This window comes from Diadema setosum, chromosome 10 (genome assembly GCF_964275005.1).
Source record: "Diadema setosum chromosome 10, eeDiaSeto1, whole genome shotgun sequence".
NCBI classification, from domain to species: domain Eukaryota; kingdom Metazoa; phylum Echinodermata; class Echinoidea; order Diadematoida; family Diadematidae; genus Diadema; species Diadema setosum.
Window position 1 is genome coordinate 3459060 of NC_092694.1, and position 18651 is coordinate 3477710.

Here is an 18651-nt window from a genome sequence, read left to right on the forward strand (position 1 = left end):
TAACGTGTTGTGAATGCGTTGAATCTCTCGCACAGCATGGAGTACATGGAGTTCCGCGCTCTCGTAGTGTGATGTACTATGTATACAGTTTCGCCCGCGCGTTACTTACACGTGCGCTGATACTTTCACATAGGCAGGGCGAGCGCACGTCGCGAATGTGGAAGAACGGACATATGGGGTCGAATGATGGTTGCATGGCAAGCGTTCGGATCGTGCACGCTACTTTGCTTTCGCTGCTTATGATGTCGAACATTGGGCCACTTGCTTTAGTTTGTAACATGTTTGACATTCTTTGTTAAAGTTTGTATTCAGGAATTCAGCAACTATTCCTTGGGATTTACAGGGATATGCTGGAAAAGATCGAAACAGCAAATCTGTTTCAAAGATCTCGGCTCATTCATGATGACACAATATAATTTATTGTATAAACTCATATGTAGTATATACGTTCAGGTGATGATCATCGACATGCATTCACGTGACGAAGCTTGTCCTCGAGAAGGAATGGTAGCTATCCTCAAGGATACACCCTAGGCTCCCTGCCCCCCCCCCCACCCACCCTATAACCACACTTTCCTATCAACAAGTTCTGTCCACAAAATACACTCGATCAGGGATCCCCTGCAGCTCTTTGAGACAGCGCTTTTAAGCCCCGAGATATCTTGTGGTGCATGGGTAGCTATCTTTGACTTAAACTCCAACACAGAGTCCACTATGCTATCAACAAGTGTGTCTACACGGTGCCTAAACTAGTCTATCCTCAAAGATAGCTACCCCTAAGGTTAGGGATCCCCATCTGAACTTATTTAAGCTATTGAGATATGTACAATATAAGTATTGTAGAAATCTGTTGAGTTGCTAAGTAGAATGTTTGAAGTTGTTTTTTTTTTCCTATCTTTCTGCCCTGTACTGAATAGAAACAAACAAGAAAGGACAGGAAAACAACAATAACACTGAGTATCATGGATTCCCTAATCCCATCATGGCAAAGTCTGGAACTGGATTCAGAGATTGACTGGGCATCCATTCCTGGGTCCAGCGCTGTCCGATTTCTCTTGAACGAGTGTGCCCATGAGTGTTACCACGGTGACCACATAACTGCACTACAGCAATCAGAAGAAGTCCTTGACATTGTGTGGGAGAAGCTTAATACAGGTGTGGTATGCTTGTGGTTGAAATTTTGTCTTTAACCTGTTGAGGACGAACGAAGTTTTCTATAACTTGTATTTCCCATACATGTAGATACCTGCCTGAGTATTCTCAGAAGTTGTCTTAAGTAGGTTTAAGGAGCTCAAGCACACCAATTTAGAAGTGAATTAATTTAAGAATATCACCATTGAAATGAATGAGTTTTCTATAGGAGTGATCCACTTCTTTACTGAGGTGAATAGTCCCCCCCCCCCCCCTCTCCCAGGGATGCCAAGTTCAAAACATTCATTTTTATGAGTGAGATTTTCGTGACCTGGCATCTCGGTGAGCGAATGTGCCCTTGGACTCCCAAGATAGGGAGCTTTTTCGATTTTTAGCTCTTAATGGTACGATCAGGTGCATACTTAAGTGACTATTTTTTAACTTATTTAAAGGCAAAAGGAAAATTTACCTTCAATTGTAACTATCACTTTAATCCTTTGAGCTATGCTCCTTATTATAGGCCCAAATTGCAGACTTTGCCCGATGCGTGAGAAAAATGGGTGCCATGCGTGAGATCGTGAGACGACCCCTAAATGCTGGAGTCTCACTCAGAATGCGTGAGACTTGGTAGCTCTGCCCTCCCCGCTACCCAGATATGTAAGTGTTCTAAACTGAATTACCAGTAGTTAAAGTGTTTCACCATCATTTTTGTCATTTATCACTAGCTGTTGTAAACTTTATCAAGTTTTTCTTTCTCCACTGTGGCAAACTATCGATATACAGAAGGTAAAGCTGCATTGTGTTGACTGTAAAAATCTCTTCGCTTGTATCTACAGGACACTGGAAAGATGTCAAGTTGGCATGGCGAAATATTTTCTCGTATGCGTCCCTGCTGAAGGCCATCTGCATCTATAAGAACCAGATAAAGATGCCCAACATCAGGGTGTGTTCATTTACGATCTACTTCTTAGTGATTTCACTCCCTGTTATACAGTAACCTCAGCATTTAGTGTTTGGAGACATAGGCTGACCTCGCCTCATGCAAATGAAGACATTCCATTCAGGCTACAATTTGAAGCATTATGGACAAAAAGTTGCACAAATGGGTAATAGTTCATTTAAATTTACAAAAAAAAAACAAAAAAAACGGTGGACTTGTAGAATGATGTGTTCAGTGAAAACATGCCGCTTGATTCTACGCCAGGTTATTGAAAATTTGGACTCATGAATGACTACATGGTTTGTGTAGAAATATGTTAAAGGCATAATTTACCATTTGCAGATGAAACAAAAACCCAGCATTAGTGCTTTAAAATAGTTCTGAAATGTGAGTTAGGGATAGAAACAACCACTGTAAAAATTTGAGTCCATATAATCGATGTTAGGTATTGTTAAATTCACAAAATGTGAACAATAGTTATAATAAGAATGCTTCCAGAATTAACCGTCTACAGTTACGGTTTATTGAGAAAAATACTGATATCTCCCTATATTTTAGGCTTTATTGCAAAAGTGTTATATGGTAGGATGTTTTGTGATACAACAGACCTACACATATGCATCAAATGTTATATCTTGAACATTTTTAAAATCACTGTTCCCAAAGGTAAACTGGACCTTTAATGGAATATGAGACCACATACAAAGTCACAAGGATTCTGTAAATGAGATGATACAATTGGGCAGCCTTGTATGACTTGGAATATAATGCATTTTGGTATCTTGCATTTAGTTTCAAGATTGTGAATTAGATAAGTGCTACAGTGTGGCTAACATTGTGCATAAGTGACTCCTGCAAGTCAAACTCATCATCATTTCATTTTTGTTTTCAATCACTGTTTACCAGTAGGAGGCACTCTCTGCCTGTGACAGAGGTCTTCTCATGGGAGCACCAATCATGAATGGAATTCTTACTCAACTGGCATCCTGCCTCCATGGATCTACAACCAAGGTTGCCATAGCAACTGACAACATCCACCCTGCCAATGCTAGAGGAGGGAGGACTTCTGATCAGGAACTCAGAGCAGCTGAGGAGCCAGGAAGAGTTTGCCAGGTATGTTGATTGCGTGACGTTCTACATTCTACATTTTTAACATTCTGTGGTGTGTACAAATATCAGGGAGGCAATAGATCGAGTGTTTTATCAGATTTTTTTCCCCTAAGAAGCTGTCTTACTCTGCTGAAATCCTTGCTTCTAATTGACTAGGATTTGTCAGGAAAATTAATCTGACAAAATACCCAATGATATGTGACCGAGAAGGGAAGAGACTTTATCACATGCAGACACTCCATGCATTTTTTGCTCACCAATTTTCACAAAGTGGAAGATAAAAGGCAGCTCTGCTTGCTATTGTGGATGTATCAGACAGTGGAGCACCTTGTGAATGACTGTCCCTCCCCCCGCCCCCTCTCCCCCACCCCTCCCTGCCCCGCCAAAAAATAAAAAGCTTGTAGGTGATATCCCTCAGACAACTGGGGATGCCCTCACCTGACTGGCCAACCTCAATTTGCAGCTTTAGTTTATCTACCTGTGAGCACAAGTCATACAAAGTAAAAGAAAAAGGAAGTAATTCTGACGACTCTTGGAAATATATCCAACTGAATGGTCTCAATCTTCCATAGAGGCCAGAGCCTGTCAGCAGACACATTTCTTCAGGCAGGAAGAAATACGTGTATGAAGAGAAACCATACATTTTTCTGTCTTATTAAAGTACTAAATGAGATGCTTAATATTTGCATGAATCAAGAAAAACTGTATTTATACAATGCTGCACACTGGCATTGGTCAGACGGTCCAGGACCGGTAAAAATCACTCTCAGACGAGTCACTTTTTCAGAATGGACCGCTAAAAAACAAACAAACAAACAAACAAACAAAAACGAGATATGAAACTCGTCACACTGAAGACGAGTTAGGTGATACGCTTGGGGTCATCAGATGTCGGTCATCTGTGATCGACAAAGAAAAGAATGTAATATAGCACATTGAAGTTATAATGAGATACTTCGTTGAACTTTTTTGGGCCTACATTATTCAGATCACATTTGTTTTTCTGTCACACAAACTAAGTGGAAATTCTGTGCGTGTGCGACTAAGTCGATTTACGGACTTTTTGAGTACGTACAGTGCATAAACTTAGACCCCGTTTACGGTGCGGGGCTGGGCCGAGCCGCGGCCGAGCCGCGGCCGCGGCCAACCTCAATTGCGAGGCCGAGCCCCGCAATTTAGTCCGTTTACACTGCCGGGCTCGGCCGCACTTTTGATTCAAACCTTTCAATATTTTGTCGTAGTGGCGATCTACTTTTAAACAAACGCAATTTGGTATTGTCTGGTTTTCAGATCCTTTGCCAACTGAATTCCGTGGCGACGAAGTCGCCGTTCGGGCAAAGGCCTTTGCCGAAGGAGAAAAACCTTTGGAGGACAAAACCACCTTCAACTATCCTAGTTTTCGACGTTGAAGTGGTTAATATCCTGAATAGCGAAATAGTACAGGCGAGGGTTTGGAAGCCAGACTAAAATTGGCCGCGCATTTAGCCCAGTTTGCGCTTACACTGCGAAAAAGGCCGGGCTCGACCGCGGCTCGACCGCGGCCGAGACCACCTCCAGAGCGTGGCCTAATGCGAGGCCAATTTTGGCCCCGCATTTGGCCTTTTGCGCGTTTACACCGAAATGAAGGTGGGCTCGGCACGGCCGAGCCGCGGCCGAGCCTCGCACTGTAAACGGGGTCCAAGTGATCCTCGGCACGTACAAATAAAACATGACAATTAAGTGTTTATAACCATCCTGGCATTAACAGTGGCCTTTTAAAACATGACCTTTGACCATTATTTACATAACCAATATGACTCCCTCTAATCTTGCTATTACAATGATCAGTTTAGAGATCTCTTACAGCTATATACAAGCCTGTGAGATTTACCAGCATTAAAACCAATGAAGCCTCCGATACAAAACAAGGGATATAGAGCAAGACAGTGAGTCTGTTTACATGAGAATGTGATTTATCCTGGACGAAAGTGATACCTCAATTAAAGAGAAAAGGGCAAAAGAAAAATGGGCCAAACGTACGGCTCCAGCGAAAGAGACATCGCCTTTAACCATGTAACTATAGGTCTCCTCTAACTAAGAGTACACTTTGAACGTAAGCTTATACGTGGATGATAATTTATGACGATCTCACGTGATCGACACACATTCAAAGGGGACAGTTAGAAGTGGAAGGAGTGCTTAATCGTTTCATTAATTCCTAATCAATGACACCCCTACTAGAGGCATATCATAATTTCTCACCTAAAATCAATGGTCTATAGGACTCATGCACCATTACTTGTATCGTGCATAAACTTTGTTTTTTAAGCTTTGAGTGAAACGTGTAATAACATAATTCTGTAATTCCATCGGCAGTGATTGATATAATAAAGAAGAAAGATATATCACCGTATTGAACGCGTAGAACCTAACGGGGGGGGGGGGGGGTATTATAGCATGATACTCGGTTCTTTACTGCCCACATGCCAACAACATCCATCACCCACGGCTACGCATAGCGAAACAGCCATGGCGAAAATAAAACTTTGTTTTCTCGTAGGCAGAATGACACAGAACCTCGTCAAACACACTTTTATTGGCAGGGATAGACATGAAAAAGTTCATTACTAATACTAAACAGCGTAGGCATTCCATTCGTGTGGCGCGAGATACCTCTATAGCAACATAAAGCCTGTCTTCAACTCCGTTGGTCGAACAATGAAAACCTGAAATTTCAAAGATATGAGCGAGACGCTATATACACCTGGCCTAGAGTTAATTTATTCAGTTCTCATTCCTACCTCAAGTTGGGTTATGTTATTGTAATCATTCCCATCTGCAGTATAACAAAACCAAAGTGAGGGAAAGGGGGAGAGAAAAACGAGAGGTGGCAAAAGGAAAACTGCAAGCACCACTGCAATCCATATCATTGCGTGTGACAAGTGAAGCAAATGTATTAGTTGTTATAGCAGTGTTTTATAAGCATAAACTGGCAAATAGACAGACCATGTCAAATATAAAAACCATCAATTTAATGTAAGAGAAGATGGTAAACAAGATGCATTGAAACTGTAACTAAATCGCTGCTTTTCTATTCGGTCACGGAACGTCCAACTTTATATTCAACAAAAAAAAAAATGTTAGGGGAAAGAAACAAATTTAGATATAACATTCTTGAATTAAAAACAAGAAAAAGAAAATGCCCACGTCAGGATTTAAAAAAAAAAAAAAACGCCGCACGAACATGCATTATATTCTAGATGGGAATACGGTCTTGATGCAAAGGTCCAATGATTGTCTCATTACTTTAAAAGCAATCTATGGTTCCCTTAGCATCACCAGTACCACACCACAATGACGTCTCTAAAATCAATGGTAGCACATTTATCATTGCATCGTGCATTAACTCCCTTTTCCTAAACTACCAGTAGAACGTGTCATATTATATTGTGTATTTCCATCAGTAGTGACTGACTTTAAAGAAGAAAGATAATGCAAAAAATTGAACGCTTACCACATTGCTTATAGGGCTATTCCAGTTTGGTACAGATCTGTTCTATTCTCCCAGATGCCAACAACATATGTCACCTATGGCTGAACTAGTGAAACAACCATGACGAAAATAAACGACAGAGAACCCCGTCATAATCACTACACTTGGAAAGGTGTTGCCCGAAATTCCTCATTATGAAGCAATATCACGTCACTTCCTTCCCTGCCTGTCTTTAACTCCGTCATTTGGTCAAACAATAACAACCTGGAATTCCAAAGAGATAAGCGAGACGCCATGCACCTGGACTAGAGTTAATTAATTCAGTTCCCATTCCTGATAATTATGTAAACGTACACATTCCTAAATATCCTGCTACATATAACAAGAACAAATGAAGAGAAAAGGAAAGAGAAAACGAATGGTGGCAAGCGGGTACTGTTTTAATTCAAGGGGCAATTTACAACATTACGTGTGACAAAATTAATGAAGCAAACCCAACCTCCAAACTCCAATGCAAAACAAGGGAAATAGAGTAGCTGTGTTCATGACATCAGAGTGAAGCTGAACTGCAGAAAAAAAAAGAAAACAAATAAAAGGAAAAAGTCCTGCGGGACTCGATTAACTTCTCTCCTTCCGGTCGGGCATTATAAACACGCAGCGTGCTAAGCAAATCTGCCACACGGAAGATCCGAAGATCTTGTGCGAAACTTAAATATATCTATGTATGCTATACATTGATATTCAGTTTTTTGGCTATATACGTCAAGTGACTGATAGCGCTATTCAACTTCCCACGAGTGGCCGCGTGGATTCGATCAATATACAGTTACAAAGATAAATCGGGAATCGTTTCAACCAGATTCCATTCTCATTTTCAGTGATCGACAACGAAAATAATGTTAAGTAGCTACTTGAAGTAATATTGAGAAATGTTCGTGAAGTCCAATTCTTTATACAGTCCTACATAATTCAGATGAAATTGTTTCTGTCATGCAACTAATTGAAAATTTCGTTTGGTGTCGGCGTGTCCAAGCAAGTTGATTGGAAAGGATATGTGAATGAATATTTACCAATAGGTCTTTATATTGCAAAAAAAAAAAAAAAAATCAAACATGGCCATGCGGTCTTTTAAGAGTCATCTTCACTTTAACATTTGTAATTTCAAGTCCAAGTTGCCTGTCAAAGCAATGTGGTCTCAAACACAAAACAAAGGGATATTGTGTGTGTGTGTGTGTGTGTTTGTGTGTGTGTGTGTTGTGTGTGTGTGTGTGTGTGTGTGTGTGTGTGTACGTTTACATGAAAACGTGATTTCTACATGGACGAAGGTGAATACTCCATAAAAGGAAAAAAGCAAAAGATATAAGTATTTTGTTTCGTGCTCTTATGGGGTTCGAACCCATACGTGTGCAACCTCACGTCTCTTGTGACGTCGCCTTTATCCTCTCGGCCCTGTACGTCTTGACGAGAAAATATGAGGAACGTAAGCTTATATGTGAAAGATGATTCAGGAATCGTTTTGTCCACATTCCATTCTCATTTTCAGTTTTTAGCTGCAAAATTATCAACCTGATGAGGAGATTTGAAAAAATAAAATGCATGATTACTGCAGCTTATTGTCTGAGCTACCACATACTTAAGTTTCAGAGGAAATGGAGCAAAATCAGCTGAAATAAAGGTGCTTAAACGTTGTCAAGTCAATGCATGGTTTAAAAAAAAAAAAATCACCTTCCATAGACATAACACGTCAACTTGTCTGATTTTGAGTCTTTACCTTTAATCACAATTTGAAGTATGATGGTAAGTCTTCTCGAACTAAGAGTGTGGAACGTATACCTTCTACGTGAAAGGTGAATCATGACGATCACCCGTGACTGACACATCTTCAAAGGGATCAGTTATTAGAAGTGGAAGCCCTCGTGCCAAGATAATATTGTCTCAGCAATTCCAAAGCAATGATACCCTTACATTAACCCTATTCTAACTGGGCTATTTGAGACCAAGTTTTTACTGGGGGGGGGTCAATTTGACCCCCCCTTCAGATCTCGGCCGCCGATCGCGCGATCGCCGCAAAATTTTGCCTGAACATAGAGCCGGATGTCAACTACAAGATTACATGATCATACAATAAAAAAATTTTGATTTCATATTTTTTAATAAATTAATTATGCAAATTAACGCATGAAATCATATTTTCACCTATAACTCCATCAAAAAGACTGAAGGATTATTAAATTTTTGTGTCAGAGTTCCTCAAGACACATCAAACAATTTTCTTGTAAAAAAATTGCGCAAATCAAAATCATTTTCTTTTGTTTTTATTGTTTAGTTAATTTCTTATCTATTTTATTGTTTTTTCGATCTTATGATTTCTATTGTTTTTTTGCCAAAATTTGTTGGAGGCACTTTTTCAAGCTTATCTACATTAGAATTGATTTATTTCAATGGTTAAAAGTTGAAATAATCTAATTTATATCAATTAAACAAAAAACCACAGTTTGCATTGGATTTGCACATGAAATCATGAATTTGAGCGGTTTTCGGGTTGACATGCATATGCAAAACATTGCATAACTTCAGAACGGTGTACCCGGACGTCGCAAATTTGGTCTCAAAATATGCGGGAGACTCAAATGAAAAAAGTCATGAAACGACACGGCAAAATCTTTGCGCGTTGCGGAATCGTGGCGCGAAACGTCGAGGGGGGGGTCAATTTGACCCCCCCCCCCCAGTTAGAATAGGGTTAATTTAGGTATACGATAATTTCCCTCTGAAATCAATGATATTATTCATGTACAATTGCTTGCCTTGTCCACAAACTTTGCTTTACAAACTTTCAGTGAAAGGTGTCATAACATAATTCTGTAACCGTCCATTAGCAGTGATTGACTACATAAATCAAGATGATAAATATCAATTGAACGCTTAGCGCGTATATAAGGGGGATTTCAGCCTGATGTTGTGTTATTCACTGCTCAGATACCAACAACACTCATCACCTACGGCTACGTATAAAGAAACAGCCATGACGAAAATAAGTTTTCCTTTTCTTTGGCAGATAGACACACAACCCCTATAACCCCTATAACTGACATGGAGGGACATGAAAAAGTTCATTACTACTACTAAACAGTGATGCCTTCTACTCATGTGGCACAAGATACCTCTATAGCAACATAAAACCTGTCTACAATTTCGCTATTGGGTCAAACAATAACAATCTGGAATTTCAAAGAGATGAGCTAGACGCCATACACCTGGCCTAGAGTTAATTTATTCAGTTGCCATTCCTGCTCCAGTTGAGTTATGTAAATTATTTCCCGACCTGTCTTGTGCAGTGTAACAGGAACAAACGTAGAGAAAAGGAAAGAGAAAACGAAAGGTGGCAAGCGGGGCACTGTATACCAAGGGCAATTTACAACATTACGTATGATAAATGAAGCAAATCCAACCTCCAGCCTCCGACAAAAAAAAAAAAGGAACTTGAGTGACTGTGTGTCGTGGGGTAATGACATTGGAATGAAGCTGAACTGCCAAAAGAAAAAGTTCAAGTTCAAGTTCAAGTTCATATTTATTCGTTTTTTCCACAATATACAAACATAAATCTCACTTTCTTAAGTGACAAAAACAATGCATACAATTGTACAGAGAAGGCAACAATAATAGGAAAAAAAATTTTTAACAGTAGCGATACATTGCAATAGGTGCTAAGATAACGAAAGTGAAATGGTTTTCAATATATGCATTGTGTGAAAAAAAACGGAGGGACCCACTAAAAAGACAGAGCTTGTAGAGTGTGGGCCCCTCTTGAATTAGAAGCCCGATGTAAAAATTGTATTGAAAACAGCAAAAAATCCGCACAAAAAGTTCGTCACAAAAAAGTTTGGGAGCCCACTAAGAGACAGACGAACAAACAGTTATACATAAAACAACAACAAACAGAGTTATGAACATGCAACAGGACTGGGACAGCAACAAGACTACTTGTAGGAGGAAAAACAAGAAACAAACAGACTTGACGACACAAAAGGGAAACATGACTATAGCGTGATAAAGGGGTAACAGAATAGAAAGTAATATGCAACACAGACAACGATCCTCGGAGGTTTGAGGAAGAAAGAGAAGAAGAAAAAAGAATATAGAACAAACCCTTCAACTGCAAAGTATAGGTTAAAGAAAATCTTATAATCAAGGCTTGAGCAATAGCTAGAATGATAAAGAGAACGGCAATGCCGATATTGAGTAACAGAGTAAGCCTATTAACTAATCTGATTCTGCGAGTCGTCATTATAAGATTGTAAAAGAAAAGACTTTAATCTCCTTTTAAAGGAGTATATGTGACCCGCTACAACAAAAAGGTCCTAAAGTCGCGCACGGTCGAAGCCGTGAAAATCGAGTTTGAAGTCAGAGCATCATAATTGGTCAAAACTTACGATTTTCTGATTTTGACATATTATTGAAGTCTTACATGTCTTCTATCATCTGTCAAAATTTTGAAGCAAAATGATGAAAGGAAAAACCAAAAAATAGCGTTTATCTGGGCCATGTTTTTGGCGTTTCAACCAAGCAGAAACCGGTTCGAAAATTTGGATTGAGCGCCACAGATAGGCTCCGCCCCTAACAACGACCGGAGTGATCTCATTGGTCAGTTTGCTGCTTGCCGCTAACCGAAGCGTGAAGCTCGCACACTGCCAAGTCGACTGGTGCGTGCGGGCGGGGTGCGCTATGCCCAGCCGCTTCTCCTGGCATCCTGGTCACTGATTGGTCGGTGAGGAGACCGCCGACGCTGTGCTTGAATGAGCATTTCGGGGGTTGCTAGGGTTTACCTTCTATTGTCCGGAGGTGAAAACTGACTTGCGTGTCCCTTGATTGCGATTGCGTCGCAAGGAAAACTTTTAGGGCGCTTTTCTCAAAACAGTGATTTCCCATACGTCTCGACATGCTCTCTTTTAAACATCGATATCTCCGCAGCCGATTATTTTCATAAGATGTGTTATATATCAATTTAAAGCAGAAAGATTAGGGAATTTTGTCATGCAATTTTCAAATAATCGACCTCACCCGACTTTAGGATCATTTTGTTGTAGCGGGTCACATATAGATGGAGCAGATTTTAAATCATGATTCAGGGAATTCCAATAATTTGGTCCAGTGTAAATAAGTGTATTCTTTGCTAAAATCGTTCGAAGAAGTGGTAAATGAAACTCGTTAGAACGCCGGGTGGGGTAATTATGGAATGATTGATTTTTTTTGAAACATAGAACCAAAGATAGGTGGGAGTAAATTGTTATCATACATATATATGAATTGACCTAAGTTAAATAAGAATAATTCGTTGATTTTTAATAGCTTATACCAGTCAAACAATGCATTTGTATGTGAACGTGTAGGAGAATTAGAAATAATACGGAGGGCTTTCTTTTGCAATAATAACACTCTATTCAGCAGTGTCTGATGAGTATTGCCCCAAGCTAAAATTCCGTAATTAAGGTAAGGGAGTATCAAAGAGGAGTATAACACTAATAGGGTCTTTTCAGGAATATAGAATTTCAGTCTATTCATAACACCTATATTGCGAGAGATAATTTTGCAGATATGATCAATATGTATTTTCCAAGAAAGTTTATTATCTACAAAAATACCAAGAAATTTAAAACATGACACACTTTCTAAATTACAATCATTCAGAACTATTTCTGAATTCAAAGAATCAACAGTATTGCTGAAAAGCATATATTTTGTTTTTTGAACATTCAAAGATAACTTGTTAGCTCTGACCCAGTTGGTTACTTTTTTCAATTCCGTATTTACTTGTTGAACAAGAACATCGATATCGTTATGGGCAAGAAAAACACTGGTATCATCAGCAAAATGTATAAAAGAAAGTAGCTCTGAAACAGAGGAGAAATCATTGATATAAATTATGAATAACAGCGGCCCTAAAAGACTTCCCTGTGGAACGCCACACCTAACATCTCTTATAAGTGAATGATTATCTTTGATTGAAACAAACTGTTTTCTGTTAGCTAAATAAGTCTTGAACCACTCCAAGGCCTTCCCGCGTATTCCATAGTGCGATAACTTATGGAGCAAAATGTTATGATTAATCGTATCGAAGGCCTTGGAGAAGTCCAAGAATATACTAATTAAATGAGAATGGTTGTCGGTTGCATTAACAACTTTATCAATAAAATGAAGAACTGCGTGGATGGTACTGTGTCTCTCTCGAAAACCAAACTGGCAATTTGTGAATATTTTGTGCACATTAAAAAAATTAATAATTCTGGTGTATATTATTTTTTCTAAAACTTTCGACAATGAAGATAATAAAGAGATTGGACGATAATTGCTGACATCCAGATTATTACCTTTCTTAAATATTGGAATTACTTTAGCCAATTTCATTTCATCAGGAAAAATACCATTAGAAATTGACAGATTAAAAATGTGGGCCAAGGGATCTGCAACTGAGGATATGACACCTTTAAGGATACAATTATCTATATCATCATAACCGGAACTTCGTTTGTTTGTTAAAGAGGATACAATGTCGATAATCTCATGTCTATTTGTTGGAGTTAAAAAAATAGAATTTGGGTTATTCTGGCCTAAAAATTCAGTGAAATTCTGTTCTGTAGCCGGAATACCATGAGCAAGCGTTTCACCTATTTTTGAAAAATAAGAATTAAAAATATTTGCAATATCAACAGGGTCATCAATTATTTCATCATCCCACTTTATTTCACTAATTTCTGCTTTTTTATTCGGAATATTCATAGCCTGTTTTAAAACTTTCCAGGTATTCTTGATATCAGACTTGTGTCTCAACAGCTGCTGAGAATAATACCTTTTCTTTTCCAAACGTAAAATCCTAGTTAATGTGTTTTTATATAATGTATATTTGTTCTTTGTTCGTTCAGTTTTTTCCATTTTGTATTTATAATACAATCGATTTTTTCTGTTTATTGAACGGAGAATTGATTTGGAAATCCATGGTAACCTAGGTGTCTTTTTATAATTCATTTTACTTTTTTGCTTTGGAATAATAACATCCAAAAGAAAATTAAACATTTCCATAAAATTATCAAAAGACTCATTAACATCATCACTTTCATACACTCGTGACCAATCAGCATTTTCAAGAGCAGCATCAAAACTGGCTAATTTTTCACATGAAATTTTGCGTTTGAATAAAGGAGATGAAGGTTTTGCGTCATTGACTAAAGTTTTCAAAGTAAAGTGGGTCATGTTTGGATAATGGTCGGTCACATCTGAAAGAACTATAAAAGATTCGGGAAGGGGTAAGATATTGCAAAACAAATTGTCAATTAAAGTAGCAGAGTGATCCGTGATGCGAGTCGGTTTGGAAATGAGAGGCAGAAAGGATGAAGACAAAAGTGTTTCGAGAAACTCGTTGGGGATATGATCATCTCCAGCTTTTAGCAAATCAATATTATAATCACCAAGAAGAAAACAATCCTTATTTCGAAAAACTGGGTTTTTTAACACGTCTGAAAGATAAGTCACAAAATCTAAAATATTTGAATTTGGAGGTCTGTATATTATGCCCAATAACACATTCCTACATCCTGGGATATAAATTTCTACAAAAAGAGATTCAACAGTGTTATCCATTCTAGAAATGTCGTTATGAACAATACATTTGTAAATACTTGATACGTAAAATGCCACACCGCCTCCACTTCTGTCCGATCTATTACTGACATACATATTGTATCTGTCAATTGCAAAGGAATCTTCCGTAGTGGAAGTCAACCAGGTTTCGCTAAGTCCAATGACAGAAAGTGATTGGCTAGCATCGGATTCTAATAAAAACTTTAACTCATCGTAATGCTTAGTCAAACTTCTTATGTTTAAATGCAGCAAAGAAAATGTGTCTTTAGAGAAACTAAAATACATATCTTTACATTGATTTACTGTTACGTAATTACATGACATATTCAAATTTAAATCATTAGTTAAATCATAAGGCAGTTCATTTACCGCTGAATTAAGATTATCGGCAACTAAGTTGTCATAAGGAGTTGTTAGAGTAATTGGTGCCTCATCAACTGAGTCGGATTCGGATGTTGTGAGCCTATTACACAATTTAAAAAAAATCATCATTTGGCACGGAATAAAAGGGTGCATTTGAGAGATCAGCCATAACAAAAGACGAGATTGCCTAAAATATAGACCTGCATTAACAGTATAGGTGTAATGGGGAAGTGCCAATTTATTATGCAATGGGAGAATAACCAGCAGATGGAATGTGACAAAGCACGGGAAATAATCGATGCACATAGCAATGTGCATGGGTTGCATAAAGACCTGAATAAGTAGAGGATCGTTGCGAAGGAAGGGGACTGGGAATAAAAGAATGCAGGATAAGTTGAGCTAGAAGGGTCAGTAACGATGAGAGAGAAGAACAAGGAACACACAGAACAGGTGAGCGAAGATTCGAGTGTCTCGGTGGGCTTCCGATAAAAAATGAAAAGATAAACGTGCACAAAAAGTTCGGCGGAGCATAATAGAATAGAAAGAAATGAGTGTATGAAAACTGAAAAAGCCAGATTTATGGCATAGTGACGTAACAAAAGTAATAAAAACATAGCTATATACACACAAATGACTAATATACACATCGGTAGCAAATTTACTGCGAGTGAAACGGGCAATGGCGTCTTGAAAATCCACATAGGCAATAAAAAAAGAAGACAGAAATACTGGTGGTACAGGAATCTTATCATTAGTATATTTCCATAGGATGTGTATCTATGTGCTACCTGTGTACCCTTTCTATACATAAACCTGGACATCGTACATGCTAAATACGAAAGGGTTACATAATCCCTGCTCTATACACTAGTACATTTCTCACAAGGGAAGACTGCGGATACTCGGATAAAGGCCCAGAATTCGTACACTCAGATCAGAGGAGTATTAAAAGTTATGGACTATCCTTTAAAAACAAATATTTTGTTTAGAAGGAAAATATAACATAGATAAACATTAATAATCGTCTTTATCAGGGATAAAGAGGTAAAAAATATGGTATGTGGGTTGTTTTTTTTCCCGTGCATAATGTTATTTACATTCAAAAGCTATTTTTTTTTCAACATATCCGGGCATCGGGAGATACTCCAGCCGCATGGTGGCGCTGTTTATACATGTGTTAAGCGCTCAGTTGCTTATTCGTTCTTCCAAGCAGCAAACTACTTGTACATCTATTAACCTCTTATTTATCACTAGCATTCAGACAAACCAAAATATGCAATCAAACGAGAGGACAGTAGCATTACTAGGAAGAAAAAAAAAAACAAAAACAAAAAAACAAACCAGCAAAATCATAGTGAGTTCCAATAAACAATATTTCGAAACTTGCTTTTCTAGCAGACTACAACAAAATTTTCACCTAAAGAGGCAAAATATTGTGATGTATGAGGCTGTAATAGGTATAGGGATTGCCTCTAAAGACAGAGGAGGTTACTTAGATGAAAAATTGGTGATATAGTGCACTTGTAGATTCACATATCATTCTTGAGCTGATGTCAAGTACATACCTGGACATTGTATAATCCAATGAAATATTGTTTCATATATGCATGGTTCACACGTAAATGCATGACCATTAGACCCAGATCAAACTAGGCGCTCAGCTAATAATTATTCATTCAAGTCAAACATTGTGTTTGGAGCCGAATGGCACCTGGGTAGACCTTAATGGTCGTCTCTATCAAACGGGGGTGGGGGAAGGGGGGGGGGGGAGTGGAGTAGGAAGCAATTGAGACGCATTCATTGGCATGCAAACGTGCAATAGCACAAATTGATTTTATGTACCCGAGTTCTAGAAATAGGAAAAAAAAACAAACAACAGATTACAATACCAACACCAATCTCAAGATGGTGTTGTTGATAGTATACGCTCAGTAGACTAACGGTTTGCTTCCAAACTACAGATGAAGAGCATACTCCCAGGAGAACTAAATCCATACATAGAATGGACCAGCGCCCCCGGAAGCAGGCCGCTCTATGTCATAGCATAGAACTCATCACGGATTACAAGCTCAAGAAGAAAAAAAAAAAAGAACAAGAAAACTAAATCTGATAAAAACAAACAACAGACAAGAGCAGCGCACGGGTAACCACCAAAGCACTGTGCTTTTTACAAAATTAGATATTCATTCACACATACTCAAAAAATGGAGCAAATATAAATTGTGTAGCGTAACAAGTTGTGGGAGCGAAAAAAAAAAAAAAACAACAGGGGGAGAGAAAATTTCTCCCTCAAGGAAAATCTGGTTACACAGGTGAACATACGGTTATCATTCATTGGCTATTCGTCTGTTTGTTTATCTGGACATCGTATACAATACATATGAATACTTCATATTTATATACAGTATGATAAACAAAGAAAGAGAGAGAAAAAAATAATAATAGCATCCTGCGGGTCTCGAACATCTCGTCCTAAGGTAGTGCATAATGACCATGCAGCGCGCTAAGCGACTATAAAGCCACACGGCTGTCCCGAAGATTGGATGTGAAATTCATATCTTTATATCATTTACAACATGAAAAAGTTCATTACTACTACTAAACAGTGATGCCTTCCATTCATGTGGCACAAGATACCTCTATAGCAACATAAAACCTGTCTACGTCTCCGTTATTGGGTCAAACAATAACAACCTGGAATTTCAAAGAGATGAGCGAGACGCCATACACCTGGACTAGAGTTAATCAATTCAGCTCCCATTCCTGCCAGTTATCTAAACGTACATGTTCCTACCTATCCTGTTACAGTATAACAATAACCAATGAAGAGAAAAGGAAAGAGCAAACGAAAGGTGGCAAGCGGGACACTGTAACAAGGGGCAATTTACAACATTAAGTGTGACAAAATTAATGAAGCAAACCCAATCTCCAAACTCCAATACAAAACAAGGGAAATAGAGCAGCCGTGTTCATGGGTTACGTACACTTGATAAAATAATATGATAAATGACATCGGAGTAAAGCTGACCTGCCGAAAAAAAAAAGAAAGAAAAAAAAAAAGAACGGGAAAAGTCCTGCGGGAGTCGAACTTCTCTCCTTCCGGTATGGCGTTATGAACACCCAGCGCTAAGCGATTACGCCACACGGCTGTCCTGAAGATTGAGTGCGAAACTTAAATATATAATAATACTATCGTGACTAGTTGACTTGTGATGGCGCTATTCAACTTCTCACAAGTGGCAGCGTGGATTCGATCAATATACAGTTGCAAAGAAAAATTGGGAATCGTTCTGTACAGATTGCATTTTCATTTTCAGTTTTAAACTACAAAATTATCAACCTAATGAGGAGATTTTAAAACATAAAATGCACGATTACTAAAGCTTATTGTCTCAGCTACAACATACGTATGTTTCAGAGGAAATGGAGCAAAATCAGATGAGGTAAAGGTGCTTAAACGTTGTCAAGTCAATGCATGGTTTAAAAAAAAATCACCTCCCATAGACATAACACGTAAACTTGTCTGAATTTGAGTCTTTACCTTTAATCACAATTTCTAGTATGATGACGTCATCGTATTTCAAAACCATCACATGGACTTGAGAGGCAATTGTTGCTTACGGGCTCTGCGCGCGAAATTGCGCGGACGGACGCGCACGCGAGAAAATGTTTGAAACGCTTAAAATTGTCTGAAACTTCGAGATTTCCCATTGGGAAGTCGTTTTGAGCCTTTTAAAATTTTGACGCGCGCTTACGCGCGCGTAATGATGACCTGTGTAACTAGCGTTAAAAAGTAAGATAGAGCGTGACCTGAACTTCATGTCCACCGAAAATGATACAGAAATGATATCTAGTTATGAAGTTATGATCGATCATGTGACAAAGTCCGAAAATCACAAAATGGCGCCTAGATGACGTCATAGATATGTTACTGTCATGAAAACCTTATTGTGGCTAGATTTTGTCATGAGACATGTTGACTGAAAATGTCATGTTATTTCGT

At 38.5% G+C, this 18651-nt stretch overlaps 1 protein-coding gene across 1 annotated transcript in view; it reads left to right on the top strand.

Moving 5' to 3' along the window:
* Positions 1-962: 962 nt before the first annotated feature.
* Positions 963-18651, top strand: part of LOC140234414 (lysine-specific demethylase 8-like) — a 33182-nt gene continuing 15493 nt past the window's right edge. The window contains 3 exon segments of the mRNA XM_072314464.1: positions 963-1155; positions 1968-2074; positions 2978-3184. Coding sequence (XP_072170565.1) covers positions 963-1155; positions 1968-2074; positions 2978-3184 — 507 coding nt within the window.